The sequence below is a fragment of the Lacerta agilis genome, chromosome 6 (assembly GCF_009819535.1).
Source record: "Lacerta agilis isolate rLacAgi1 chromosome 6, rLacAgi1.pri, whole genome shotgun sequence".
Taxonomy (NCBI): domain Eukaryota; kingdom Metazoa; phylum Chordata; class Lepidosauria; order Squamata; family Lacertidae; genus Lacerta; species Lacerta agilis.
Genome location: NC_046317.1, coordinates 73,173,324 through 73,188,417, shown reverse-complemented (window position 1 = coordinate 73,188,417; position 15,094 = coordinate 73,173,324). Strand labels below are relative to the sequence as shown.

Below are 15,094 nucleotides of genomic sequence, written 5' to 3'. Positions count from 1 at the left end.
CATGGTGAAGATTCAGCAGTCTGGAAAAAGCAAATCTGATTGGCTGCTCCTAGTTGGTACAGTAGGGCACAAACCCAAATGTGAGAAGCTGACAGTGACAGGAAGGTACCCTGCTGTGTGTTTTATTATACTGACTGACCTGGGGTGAATATTGCACTATTTTCATCGCCATCTGCTTTCATTGGCATCGCCCTGTTGCAGATCAAGCAGGTGCTGCCTGTGGTCTCTACTGTGCTGATCTGGAGCTGCTGAGTAGCCTAAACAACTATCGCCTGAAGGCTTCTCGCATTGCATAAACACGCCCCCACTGCAGGTGTATTGGTGTTACCTTAGCTGCTGACATTAGCATTCTTGTCTGATAGCAGAGGCAGCAAAAATATGTAGCTCAGCTATATGATTTGCAATGATGGTGGCTTTTCTCACATGCTTTTTGCAACCTTACTTGCAAGCAGGCCCAAACAGAGGGGGGGGGGGTCATATGGGCCACTTGGCCCAGGCCTCTGATTCCAAAGGGGGCCTCAGTCAGCATATTCACAATCGCTCACCATTATTTAAATGTAAATACTTAAAACAATCCTTTCCCCTAAGTATTTTTTAAAAAGCACTATTGTATATCTATATTTTCCAGTTTGTCTTTATATGCAGATACGGTTCAAGCCTTGAAATAAAATTTAAAAAGGGGGCCACATTATCTACCTGGCCCGGGCCTCTGCCTGGCTCTGCAAGGGAAATAAAAATAGGTTTTTTAAACGGGGGGGGGGGCACACCCGAGACAGAAAGACCTTAAAAACAGGAACAGGAAATAACGGGTCCAAGCTCTCTCGCTTAGACACGGGTGTGAGGGAGCATTTGCGGCACTCCAGACTGCAGGTACCGCGTTTCCCATCGCTTCCCGCTTCAAAAAGCTTCAGCAACCACTGAACTGGAGCGCGCCAGGCTGAGAGAGGGCTTGGTTAGAACCGTGTCGATTCAGTTTTGTTTTGTTTTGTTTTGTTTTGCACATACAACAGAAGCATTCAAAAGTGGATGATGCGGCTACGAGAGGAAATGATCAACCTATGTTTGCAGCAGGAGCGGGAAACCTGATTTTAAGAAATTGTATTAAAGTAAATCGGTTTGATTTGTAATAATTTGGAAAATTAATAAAAATAATAATTTGAAAGAAGCATTCAAAAGCACCATCTATGCCTGCGTCCTGAAGCGGTCGGAATCCATCCTGGGCTCAGCCTCTGGGTAACAAAATTATTTTTATGGGAGCGCCGGGAGGAGAAACTTTGGCTGCTTACGCAGGCTACTGCTTCCGCACCCGTGTAAACACGAGGAACCAACTTCGGCCTCCTGCCGGCAACCAAGTCCGGGCCCCGCCCCCTTATTGCATATTCATCATTGTGGAACTGTCGAGCCGGCTGGTAGGCCCGCTCCGCGCCGTTACGCCGACAGGCTAGAGCCGAACTGAAGGGGCTGTCTACTGCAATGCCTGTTTCAAACACAACGGGACGGTTGAGCCGGCGCCGCTTCGCCAGATGGAATAAGACCCGTCTTTAAACCTGGCCGCCCAGCCGTTCGGTAAAGGGGAGTGGGTGCGTAGCGCTGTTTGCGCTTTGAAAGGAGGCAGCGGCGCGGGCGGCCCGCCTCTGGTCCTGAGTGGGCAGTTGGAGAGCAGGAGGGGTCCTGCGGGGAGTGACAGACGCAGAGACGGAGCCGAGGGCGTCGGGGAGGGAGGGAGGGAGAGCGGCCCAGCGGCGAGGCAGCGCTATGGCGAGGAGCGCAGGTAATGCGGCTGAGGGGGACGGAGAAGGGGCGCCTGAGGGAATGTCCTCCGGGTAGTGGCGGCAGGAGGGGGCAGCTCCTGTCGGGGTCGTTCTGCTCCCCGCGTCAGCTCTGGGGGTGGAACCGTCCCTCGGAGATCACGGGGTGGGGGTGGGGAAGTGCCGTTTTCCCCAAACCCAACGAGGAGCCCGGGAGGGTTCGGCCGTGGGGGGAGGTGAGGAATCCGCAGCGCCCCCCCCGTTGAATGTCTGCCTCCTTTCTGTTCGTTTCTCCCCATCCCACCCCCCAGCCTCGTCTTTTGTGCCCCAAGGCAGCGCCACCCCCTCAAACCCCCCCCCCCATTAGTGTTTTTCAACCGAGGCCTCCTTTAAGCTCATTGGAAGCTCCGCCGTGTCCACAGGTGTGGGCCGGACACGGCCCAGGCGGCGCCGATCCTGCCCCCTCTCCGCCCGCTCTGCGTCCAGTGAAAATTGACATGCGGCGTGTTCAGGGGTGGACCAGATGAATTGCTCCTTTGCCCTCCCCCCCCCCCTTTGGCTGTTTAAAAGTGATGATCGGCTCGTGTCAGGTGTGGTGCGCCCTCCAGGTGTCGTTGCCCTGTGGACTCCTGGCCCCTTGAATGGGCTGACAGAGCCTGGTGGGAATTGGGAGTTCAGCACCATCTGGAGGGCCACACACAGGTTAGCAACCTCTGGCACATCGAATTCCCCGCTGTGCGCTTGGATTATTAAGCCCGCTCTCTATCTAGTGAAGAATTCGTGGCCTTCCACAGGTTATTGGGACTCTCATCAGCCCCCAGCCAGCGTAGGTGATTAATCAGTGTTGCTGGGAGTTCCAGTAGTATCTGAAGGGGCTGTAAGACATGAAGGACTGGGGCTTAAATGCTGCTTTCCCATTCAAAAGAAATGGCTCAAGTAGCTCGCATGGGGAGTAAGATTAACAGCAGCATGCCAGTATACTACAGCTGCCTAGATTTCATTTAAAACACAAATTAAATTGTAACTTTTAAGGTGTGTGTGTTTGTGCAGGTGTATTTAAATGGTTAAAAAAAGGAATAGACAAACCTGTGGGTTCGTCAATGCCTGTAGGCCATGATAGTTAAATGGAGCCTTGATGTGCCAGGTGCTGGAGAAGAGCAACATCTTCATATATTCCCTGTGTGCTGTTTAGAGGCATCTGGCAGGGCAGTGATGAAAGGAAGAGGGTGTACTATCACTAGAAGACCATGGTCTGACGTTGCCAAGTAGCAGTACTTGCCTAATCCTAAAATATTACTCATTAAATCAAGAGTGGTGAGTCTTTTTTCAGTTGACCAAATTCCAATGTGTGTGATCTGTCAGAAACTACCGTAAATGCCAATAGTGGGCGGGCCTGAATGAATAGTGGGTGTGGCACCACTCTTCTCTTTTCCTCTGCCCTGTTTTTTCTCTTTTTTGCCATCCTCCCTCCTCCTCTCCCCATTTCCCCCTCTCATGGCCATGCATGCATGGCATTAGGCCAAGGGCTGCAAGTTCTCAACCCCCCCCCCCCCGCCACTGCCAGTAGCAGCTGGTGTGGTGGATCTGCCTGCCGTCCTGACACCAGTGTCGCTGCACCTTACCTGGGTGGTGTGAGCCAGGCTTAGGCAAACTCAGCCCTCCAGATGTTTTGGGACTACAGTTCCCATCATCCCTGACCACTGGTCCTGTTAGCTAGGGATGATGGGAGTTGTAGTCCCAAAACATCTGGAGGGCCAAGTTTGCCTATGCCTGGTGTGGACATAGGGCAGAATGACAGCTAGTCTGAGCTGCACAGATAAACTGATGGGAGCACCAGCATAGCTTTGTTAATGCATCTGTGTAGCCCCAACCTCATTGCTGTCATGCCTCACCCTAGCACTGTCCAGATAAACTGCAACAGCACCAGTGCTGAGCTCCATAGCTCCACTACACTGGCTGCTGCTGGCCCCCACCCCAATAAGTTATTGTCCTTCTGCATAGTAACTTCCTTTCTGATCACTGTCGATATGTTCTGTTTAGGGCTCCATGCACAGTTGGCACCAAATATTTAAAAGTATGAATACTTCAAAACTAAATGGATTGTAGAAATGACAGAATCTGTTTGGTAAAACTTTCCTGTGTTTTCTGGAGTCAAGGCAAGCCTTGATTTTGGCAGCCTTTGCAATAATGAAGACCTAATTGAAGAGCTCACTGGATATTAGATTTGCTTCTACCTCATTTTCTGAGTACTTTTTCTTCTCATCAGAGTGTGTATGTGGCTCAGTAGGTATATAATGGGTTGGGAATAAGAAAACATTTTTAGTGCCCCCACCTGTTCAAAAGCACTGAAGATCTTAAAGGAAGAAATTTTCCTTTAACTGCAGAATGGCGGCAAACAGCTTTATGCAACTAGGGTAACATGTGGCTTTTAGTTCTCTGGCTGGTAAGTCTTAATGCTTTCTTGGAAACATAAGAAGCATGAAATAACTTTTCTGCTACATCTTCATTCCATATTGGTTCATTTTGTGGTACCTGTGTTTTAGCTAGTTACGTGTATAGCTTCTATGCAAATATGATGGATAAACAGCTTGAAGCCTATACTGTACAAGAGTTGCTGTCTAAAATGTTGCTGCTTGAGATACCGGTAACTGGAAGAAAATTCTAGAGGCCACACAAGACAGTTTAGTTTGAAGTGGTGGGCTTGAACCTGGGAGATTCAAGTTTGATTCTCTCCATCATAAACATCCTTGGTGATATTTTTTCAGACTTGGTTCTTTAAAACAGGTGGAGAGGGAGGCTTGTCCACCGCACAAGTTGCTGAGGATGAACAAAGTACATACTGTAGTGCACTTCAGTAGCAATTCTTTATTATTATAGAGTAAAAAAAAATTAAAAATCTGTTTGCTTTACTTCCTTTCTGAGGAGAAATCTCCTTTCCATGCTTGTGCAATTCTCAGTCAGTTTTTAAATTACATTTACTTTGTATATTTTCTCTTGCAGTTTCCCTTGCCTCTTTCACCCTCCCCCGAGTGACCTTCTTCAGCACAGAAGTATATCAGCCTGCAAAAATCTCTTCCTTGGATGCCAGGTTGAAGTTGACAATTGTGTAACAGTTGTCTCTCTCCTCCTGAGGTACTCTGAAGCAGCACTTTTGCTGAACCATGCATGCGCTTAACACATTCAGTAAATCAGCCTTTAGCAATCTGGTGCTCTCCAGATGTGTGCTATCCTGGCTGGGACTGATGAGAGTTGTAGTCCAAAATATCTGGAGAGTATCAGATTGCTAAAGACTGCAGCACATTAAAAAAAAAATAGTGGTGGTCAATGTGTCCTCCAGATGTTATGGACTACAACTCCCATCAGTCCCAGATAGCATACCTAGAGTTAGGGATTGGAGTTGGTCCACAACATTTGGAGAGCACCCAGTTGCCTATTTTGATAGCACAATTCTTTTGCTGGTGATTGTCACAGAGCGAGCCGGCCAGTAAATAACACAATTCAAATTTGGAGCTAACTCTTTATTAGGAAAAACATTATCTCCACAGACTTGGCTAAGTGTCAGGCCTAACGAGCACAGCAACTCATTCCCCGTGGGTCTTACTCCATTAAAGCAGTTGTTGAGACTGAAAGTCCCTGCTTCCCCACAGCCGTTTAAGTTTGCTCCTCTTCAGGGTTTTTTCCAAGCAGTTGGAGACTGCACCTGTGGGCATCCTGTCGCTGCTCTGCCCCTTTCAGCCCTCTTCTGGTTCTGGGAGACAGAGGGGGAAGGGAGCTTTTTGCAGTAGGAGAGGGAGACAACCATAACTCTTCACCAGCCTGACTCATATCTGCCTCTTGACCTCCCTCTTCCCACTCACCAGCTTTAGCTACTGATTCTTGACTTCATTCTGCCACAGACTCCCCCAGCTCGCTAAGCCCTGTTACCCATTCAGCTACTGACACCTTCTCTTCCTACCGTAGTCTTCTCCCTCTGACCACTTATCGTTGTCCCACCACCACTCCCTGAGCTCAGAGCCTTCTTCCCTTGGTGGCTCCCCAACTGGTTCCTCCCATCAATCCTCTGCATCCAACTACAATGCTACCCCCCCCACAGCCAGCAAGCACACTAAGCAAATTGGAGGTACAAATCTCTCTATTTTCCCTCCACCTGTGCCAGCCCATTAGCTTACCTTCATTCATTTTGACACAGGTAAACTACTTTGCATTATGCCACTGTCAGCTGCTACTGTATAAATGGGGAAAATGTGAAAGGAAATTTCAGCTTGCCTATAAAGCCTTGAAGTCAATCTTGGTATAAAGCCCATAGGATTCTAAGCATTTCTCCATTGTTCCCTTTGAGGTGTATCTGGTGAAGAAAGTCTCTCAAGATAGATACTTCACTGTAATTGCAAAGCAGGTTAATACAGGTTTTTGTTCTCTTTTATCCAAAAAGTTTATATTGCTGAATAACACGATGCCCTTATTTTAGAAGGAATGCTTTACTAACTACTGATCTATCTTTCCTTAGAGTTCATAGAAATTAGAGAACAGTTATTTGGGTATTAAAGTCCACATCTTGCACCCATAATTGTTCTTCCTGCTTTTTCTGAAATCTCGGTCTTTTACTGTGTGGTTGTCACAGTAAAACAGCATCCTCTAAACTTCTAAGAATGCAATTGCTAAAGGAAAAAGGGGGAAACCTTTGAGGCTGAATATCTTGTTTTGCTAATTGAAGTATACTGACATGAAAACCTGTAGAGAGAATGTAGTAAAGGCTACGGGTAATCTCAGAGTGACATGACTCCCAGAAACCTCACCAAAGAGAATAGGTAAATGGAAGCAGCAGGGAAAGAGACATCATTTATGATGAAGCTGAGCATGCTTTTATCTACCTTGTCTACACCCCTGCTAGTATTAAACATACTTTACTTACAGTCCAGGTGACCTTGGTGGTAGATTTTAATAAGTGGCCCCCAGCTACAATTGCTAGTGTTTTTTATTTTTTATTTATTTTACAAGCTGCATAAGAACAGCAAGGTTTGTTCAGATAATAATTTTTGGAGCAACAGGAATTACTTGAGGGCTGTAGCGGCTCTGTCCTTTGCACATTCCAAGTGGCTGAATTTTGTTTTGACAGAGTTGTTTCCTGTCATCAGTTGTATATATTAATGGTGCATGAAGGTGAAGATCCTAATTTCTTTCATCAAGCCAGCAGAGAATAATTTTAGTTATCAGCAAAACAGTGATCTTTTTATTGTTTCCACATTAAAGTATTGAAAGTGCTGAACTGGATTTGTGTGTGTTTTGAAAGTGAACAGGATGTCGCTTTTTAGGGTTTTCGTTGTATCTCTTTTCCAGATAATCTGGAATCAACAAGCATGGTTAGTTTCACAATCCTCAATTTCTCTTTCCTCATGGATATTGAGTGGGGGGACTCTGTGAGAGGGCTGGCGACAGCCTGTTCCATATCACTCCCACATGCTGCTCTCATGTAGTTGGCATGTAACTGCTTCTAAATGGTAAGGGAAATAGAGAAGTGGTTCTGGGGAATGGTGGGATAAGCGTTGAGACAGAAGCCTAAAATTGCCATTTTCAGTTTCTTGTACTTTGATGCTATTGCAGTTGTGTGAGCTTGGACATCTACTATCATATAATTTCTTCTCAGTGATTTGAATGGAAGGGTTTGATTAAAATGCAAGTCATAGCCCTAATATGTGCTGGCCAACATAGCATAGGCAATATCAGTGACAATTGGCAAAGGTTATCGTGGTGGCACCTAGCATCACCATGATCTTGGCATTAGCAGGAGATGTGGTTGTTCAGTGTATTTCTTACTTCTCCTACAGCACTTGCACTCTTAACTTTTTCCATTCTCATGTTTGCCCTTTGACCTTATTCCATACTGGAAAGCTGTATAGATCTAAACCTGAAGGTGTGCCTTGCGCCTTTTATATAATCAGCTTTGCATTAAGTTAGTCCATTGTTCCAACTAGCTTGGTATCATCCACACTGATACCATTGCTTCCCCAGGGTCTCAGGTGGAAGGCCTTCCCCCACCCTATTGTCAAAAACCCTTTCATAACGCGATATGTCTGCAACTGAACATGGAACTTTTGCATGCATAGTATGTGCTGTATCACTGAGCTGTGGGTCTTCCTTTCTCTAAACACAGCATATATGGGAGAGTGGTGGACAGTTTTTGGCAAGATGACTAGAAGTAACTGATTTAAAGCCTACTGAAATTAAAATGTCTTATGCTAAGGGAAATAATACAGCCTGGTCAAGACACTCAAGCCAAGAAAAAGTGCAGTATAGAAAGCATTTATTTTAGATGCTGTATAAATCTGTAGTGGATTAGCCTATATCATATATAAACTGCTTCTGATTTGGGGAGCAGTCATGTAACGTATGGCAGACTCTCATTCCCACTTCAGCAGTCTCTTGCCTGTCAGACCCTGGATAGCAGCATGATCTACAGGAACAAGCAGCTGCATCTCACAAGTAGAAAACTACTTCAGACTATGTTCTTATGAAAAAGATGTATCTCAAGACAGCCCTCAAATCAGATATACTTTGCACATATGAAGAATGATAGTACAAACAGCCAACTCATGGAGTCCTGGGCAAGAGAGAGAGTACCTGGGAAGAGTGGTATTACAGCTGAGGTTCATGGGAGTGGAAATGTCAGACAGTCCATTATGACTAGTTCTGCTGCTGGAGGAAAGAAGTAGTTCTACTGAACATGTGGTTCTAACATCATGCTGTGTTGGAATCCTTCTCATTTGCACCGTAGGGAGAGTATTTGCCAGAATGATTTTTTGAGGGTACTCAGTAACTTTGTGCTTTAGTGCTTTGGTAGGCACAGTCCAACTTCTATGCAAGCAGATCAAAAATAAATATGATCTTCTGTCAGCACCAGCTATGAGAGAAATGCAGAGAACAAAGTAAGCCACTCTACCTCAGTTCTGTTGATCTTAGCAAGGTATTTGATGTAGTCAGCGGAGTAGGATTCTACAAGATCGTCAGATGTCCTCAAGCTAGTCTTATCTGATGTTTCCATGGCAATGTGCATAATACTGCACAGCTCAACAGAGCCATGTATGATAGCTTTTCAACTGAGAGTTAAGGGAAACAGCATTGCATCTCTTTGCTAGTTCTTTGTCACCTCTCTCTCAGTGCTCCTGAGAGGCACTCTTTGCTGCCACAAAGGAGAAATCCATATTCACAAACAGTGTTTTGCTACTTACCTACAAATGAATCTTGGGCAGATTTTGCCATGTGTTTCTCATGTTTTGTTATGACTAGCGTTAAGAAAGCCACTGTCAAGGAGCACTATAAAATTTCTCCTGAAGTTGGTAACTTTGCTATGTTAAATTAATGATGACAACTTTGCACCCAAACAATATTTGCACTCAAACAACTGAACAATATTGTTGTTTGTTCATCTATCCTGCCCTTTCTCCCATGGGAACCCAGGCTGGCTAACAACAAGCATAAAATACAAACATGATAAAACAATAAATAAAACATAAAAATCTATATTAAGAACTAAAAACAGTACAAGGACAATAAAACTTTGCTGGGGTAGAGTCCAATGCATAGTGTTCCAAGCCCAGACAAAGAAATACGTTTGCAGTTGGCACCTGAATCTTATAAACGTGTGAGATAGTTGAATTTCCCCTGGATGGGAGTTCTACAATGCTGCACAAAACTACTGAGAAAATCCTGTCTTGTGTCACCATCCTATTAAGCTACCCCATTTATTAAACTATGGTTTATTAAATTATGGTTAAAGTTAAATTAATTGTGGGATGGGTTGTCATTCCTTTTTTGTTGTTGACAGTGCTGGTATGTGTGATGTACTAAGGTCATGCATTGAGAAGGCTGTACAACCTGATCTGCCATGTTTTGTTGCCTTCGTTCATGCCACATACGTGATAAAGGAAAATTGACTCCATCCCTGGGTGGGGAAAATTTCACTGCCTAGATTCTACAAATTTATGGCTAACCTTTGCCTTTATGTTGAGCTGTACATCATTTTTTTTAGAAAGAAAAGAGAGAGCACTTCTTGATTAGTCTGTCATTTAAAGTTTTTTATTCCTTCAGACTGAAGTACTTTAGACACAGTCCATGATTATCCTCTTCTATGGATCTCCCAGCAAGCAAGTGACATCAGACAAATTCTTCACAATGGAGTATATATAGAAAATCTACCTGGATTGAGCCCAGAATATCCTGGTCTCTCTGTTTTCCTACGGTTGGCCTTCATAAAATAAAGAGTTATTCTTTTCCTTCCTTGCTTAACAATTAGCTGTTGCTGGAAGGGCTACAGTAAGTTTTCCTCTTAGTTGCTCAACATTCATAATGCAAAAACATTGTTGCTTCCTCTTGTCTGAAGCTCAAGTGACAGGGCATGGAGTTCTAGGCTTTGCTTTGCATTTGTCTCTGCAGTGGCCATAGCCTTTGGGGGCGCTGTGTATTATTTGAACTGTGCTTTTTCAGTAGTTCTCTTTCCAACTCTCTTGTTTCTGCCTCCTGTTTGTAGATGGAGCAATGATGACTGAGAGCGGCAGCTTATCTGGAGAAGGCAAGAAGCCTTTGAGGGTGGGGAGGGCAGTGAAAGGTGTCTGAAAGTAGGAAGTGCCTCTGGATATAAATGGCCAAGAATGTAGGGTTCATAATCATGGCTCTACAAATCTCTGGTTTACCCACTAAACATATTTGATAGGGAATGTCACTAGTTGAAAGTGCTTCATATACATTTTCAGCGGTCCCTACAACAAAGTCAGAGAGGTAGTAACATTGGGCAAGCAACTTGGTGAATTCAAGACTGAGGCAAGATTTGAACCAGATACAGTGGTACCTTGGTGCTCGAATGACTGGGTTCCCGAACAAATCAGCTCTCAAACTCTGCAAACCTGGAAGTGGGTGTTCCAGTTTGCGAACGTTTTGCTTTTTCTGATCGAGTGCAGGAAACTCCTGCAGCCAATTGGAAGCCGTGCCTTGCTTTTTGAACCGTTTCGGGAGTTGAACGAACTCCTGGAATGGATTAAGTTCAAGAACCAAGGTACCACTGTACTTGCTGGCTCTCACACTTGGCCAATGTAGCATAACAGTGGTCTCGAAATATGAAGAAAATAAAATCAAGAAGAACTCTGAAGATGTGCTGATCTTTTCATGTTCCAACTTTATTGCGGTGTCTGTGTGAGCAAGGGAGAGAGAGGAGTGTGTGTGAATGAATTCAGTTGTTGTGTGTGTTCAGATGCTGTGTTCTCAAGTACTGACAACATTGTAGAATGAAATTGACCTAATGGTTCTCAAACTACATAGAGGAACACCTGTGACAATCACCTGTAGTACATGAGATAGAAGGATGCCACAATTGATTCATGCATCTTCTGTCTCTTCCCACATAGGCTACAAGAAGGAACCACTAGAGCAGGGGTAGGCAACCTAAGACCCGGGGGTTGGATACGGCCCATTTGCCTTCTCAATCCAGCCTGCGGACGGTCTGGGAATCAGTGTGTTTTTACATGAGTAGAATATGTCCTTTTATTTAAAATGCATCTCTGGGTTATTTGTGGGGCATAAGAATTGGTTCATTTTTTCCCTTCAAAATATACTCTGGCCCCTCCACGTGGTCTGAGGGGCGGTGGACCGGCCCATGGCTGAAAAAGGTTGCTGACCCCTGCACTAGAGCTTGGGATTGCATGGACCCAGGGAAGTGGCAGCTGGGGGAATGAGGATTTGGGATTTGGAGTGTGAAAACCACAGTAGGGTTTGGGGAGCTGGGTTGGATTACTACACAATGCAAATTTAAAACATCTGGAATACCCAACTTGCTGACTTGTCCCCTCTTTTTCCCCCCTCCCCTCCACCTTTCTGTTAAGACTTGCTCATATATCACCACACATTTTTATGAAGTCAGCTCATCTGATTCTGGAAGATTTGAATGCACAGAGGAGACATTTTACACTGCCGTTTTGGATTGCTGCCATCACTGTGACGCCCTGATCGCTAGACACCATGTACTGCCTCCAGTGGTTACTGCCTGTTCTCCTCATCCCAAAGCCCCTCAACCCAGCCTTGTGGTTCAGTCACTCAGTGTTCATGGGCTTCTACCTACTGAGCTTTCTGTTGGAGCGGAAACCTTGCACAATCTGTGCCTTGGTCTTCTTGGCCGCCTTGTTCCTCATCTGCTACAGTTGCTGGGGGAATTGTTTCTTGTATCACTGCTCTGGCTCCCAGCTGCCGGACTCTGCTCATGATCCCAATGTGGTTGGCACCTAAAACCCTCCACCTGGTTGCAAGCTCCTTATTTCTTTTTCTTTTAAAAGGACGGTTTTATGGGAAGGAGGGTTATAAGGCATGTGATTAGAGTACAAGCAACCCGTTTGTATGTCTGGATTAAAGTGTTTCATTCATGATCACCTGCCCTTCCACAATCTGCCTGTAAAATTTTACAAAAGCTGTTTATATGGTGATAACGTTGTTGTCCTGGGGTTGAAACAGAGCAGTTGGTGGGTGGCCTTTTCCCACCCCATTTTTCCTGCCCTGTATTACCTGTGTTTGGTCCTATTTCTGACTTGGTGGTGAAGAGACGTTTTGAGTGTTGCCTGATGCCGGAGTGGTCTCACTCCTTGCCTAGTTGAGGATGCAGCCATCAGTACTCTGGAACATGTGTCATCTGATCCTGTTGAAATTGGAATGCCTTCTCTCCATTTTGCTTTTGATAAAGAGCTAGTGTTCCTCATTCCGAACATCGGGGGGGGGGGATTTGCAAATGGCTAATAAAGTTTAAAAGCTGTTGGAGCCAGGAGACTGCTGATTCATCACAGCAGGCCAAACTGGAATGTGTGCACTGCCTGAGTCCTTTCCAAAATACTTATCTGCATAGATCATAGCTCAAAAATCTCAGAGTTGTCATGATGCCACTTTTACTACACAGGCACTGGAGCATGTCTCACCACCCCACCCAGCCAGATATCCACAGTTTTACCAGTGGTCTTGAATTGGAAAAGAAGCATGCTCTGTTGTAATGTTTCAGGATCCCTCTTATTATTTTTACTGTTGACTTTTAAGCTCTCAGTGTTTCTAACCTGAAAAGGCAAACGGCAAATGCAAGTAGAGAAACTTGTATGTGCTAAGCCTGACATGAGAGGTATGGGCTGCTTCTGGATACTGGATTGGAGTTGTCACATGAGTGACTTGCTGCTTTTCTTTCTTTCTTTTTTTTCCTTTTGAGGCCAATAGTATTATTACTATCACTCATCATAAGTAAATGAGCCTGTGCATGAATGCATGGGAGGAAGAAAGCAACTAATGGTTAAGCTGCAGCTCTTCATGTGGTTCTGGGAAACCTTTTTGTGGTGATGCCTGGATCATAGCTTTATCCCCACCCCCAGGCTTTCACTCACTTGCACATCAGTAATTTCCAGAAATATATATATATGTTTCTTCCTTAGCAAACGTTTGTTTGACTGAAGCATAAGCTAGTCCTTTGGGGGAAGCAGGCATACACTTTTGGGATAACATTTCAAGGTTATGCTCTTGTTTTGCCACCTGTTTAGCTCTGCACAATCTTTCCCTGGAAGAGCATTGCTGAAAATGCTTTTTCTTTCCAGGGGAGTTGGAACTGAGAAACCAATCGTGAAACCTCCACAGAGAATTTTTTTGTTTTTGTTTTTTTGTTCATTGCACAGCTGTTCAACAGGTTTAATAAAGCTTTATAAACTTTGGTCTGTGGACTAGTGCCATTTATGATGCAGTAACTCTCGTTGGACTAAGGCCTTCAGATTTGCAGCATTTTAACTCCTCTTGCCCCTGCCCGCTTCTGTTCCCAGGACAATTTGTTTGGAAGCCAAAGCAAAGAATAGAGTTCAAAGCTCTTGTTTTATTCACTTTCATGTGGCAGTTCAGACACTGACCTGCTGACCCTTCTCACAAAGTGTTTTGATGACCATTTTTCTGAGTTCAGAAAGCACTATAGTGTTTTTTTTTTGGGGGGGGGGATAACTTATCACCTAGGCTATGTCAGTGCTTGCAGAACTATAAAATTGGAATGGAGGTGGGAAACAATAAACAAGAAACCAGAGGGGAGGTTACAGTGGAAAGGATAGTTGGGGAAAGTGGCAGCAGCCAGGCTAGATGACAACACGGCTTAAAAGAGAGAGAGAAAACACCATTTGGGAACTGGGATGGGATGAGGATTTGGGGTGAAGATGAAGCTGCTTTTAGTGCATTGAACCCCAAAGTATTCACTGGGTCCCGTCCCCCCCTTAGTAGAATAACACAGCTAATGTGCAAGTCTTTGGAACTTGTATATATGGGTAAGTCCTGTGTTTTACACTACTGATTGACTTACTGAGCTCCTATATCTGATACTGGAATTTTCTTCACACAAGAACTGATCCAGCTGGGAACTGGCAACCCTTTCTATTACTATTGTTGGAGCTGCATTCTTAGCTGCAAGAGATGTTTTTACAAGCTAGTGGAGGCGGTGGAGTTCAAAACTATTTGTTTGAAATGATCTATGGCTTCAACACCAAGCGGCTTTTCTCCCTCTCTGCTCCCCACTTTGCTTGACATTCACCCTGATGAATGTGTGCTCACTATTTTGTGACATTTTGGTTGGCCCTAATAAAGGAATTGTCTGACTATGGATTCTGGCATTTTTCTTACGGATTTACCCATCTAACTTTTTTTTTTTACTTTCTGTGTATTTGTTATAATTATGCTTGGGGTTTTGATTGCAGCCATTGCAAAGGTTAGCTTTCACATTTTGTGTTTCTCCCCATTGCAGTTATATTTCCTGGCCATTGGCATGGGGAACTGGGTTTTTTGTGTGCTCTATCTGCTGTTGGTTATTATCTGGATGCTATTGGATCATTTTGACATTATGTACGATCAAAGCTGGGCTGTGTAAACTTCCTTATCTTTAACATTAAAACCACACACATGTGGAACCCAAAACACAATTTGTGTTCCTGAAATTAACGGCAGTTTAAACTCTTTTGTGTAACAGAAAAAGTAAGTTTAACGTAAATGCCAAAATCCAGGAATTGGAATGAACAAATATTTTCATCAAGCCCCAGACTCAAAGGCTTAGTGGGCAGCAGAGTGGGGAGAATTAGCTGATATGCAAGTGAAATGTTTGGCGAAAACTCAGAATGGTAGAGGCAAAGAAAAGAGAGTTGTTAGAAAGTGGCAATAGGTGGTCAGCCATGTAAGACTGACAAACAAGCAATAACAAAATAATTTGTAATGTAAGCTAATAGAGGCGAGTAGTTTATGGTTGCTTCACCTCAAAAACGATATTGTAGAATTGGAACAGGTTCAGAAAAGCACAACCAAAATAAAAAATGGGT

General features: G+C 44.4%; 1 protein-coding gene across 4 annotated transcripts; it reads left to right on the top strand.

Annotated features, from left to right (window-relative positions):
- The first annotated feature begins 1,645 nt into the window (after positions 1–1,645).
- Positions 1,646–13,895, top strand: BLCAP (BLCAP apoptosis inducing factor). Of its 4 annotated transcripts, none has more exons than XR_004426894.1 (3): positions 1,646–1,771; positions 4,749–4,880; positions 9,887–9,975. XR_004426894.1 is itself a non-coding variant. In XM_033153422.1 (3 exons), exon 3 carries the CDS (start codon positions 11,754–11,756, stop codon positions 12,015–12,017), a length of 264 nt encoding a protein of 87 aa, XP_033009313.1. In that variant the 5' UTR covers positions 1,647–1,771; positions 4,749–4,880; positions 11,652–11,753; the 3' UTR covers positions 12,018–13,895. The 4 variants fall into 4 exon arrangements, 3 of the variants coding, with proteins under 3 accessions (XP_033009313.1, XP_033009312.1, XP_033009314.1); XM_033153422.1 differs by lacking the exon at positions 9,887–9,975 and adding an exon at positions 11,652–13,895 and having other exon boundaries at positions 1,647–1,771; XM_033153421.1 differs by lacking the exon at positions 9,887–9,975 and adding an exon at positions 11,618–13,895 and having other exon boundaries at positions 1,647–1,771.
- The last annotated feature ends 1,199 nt before the right edge of the window (positions 13,896–15,094 follow it).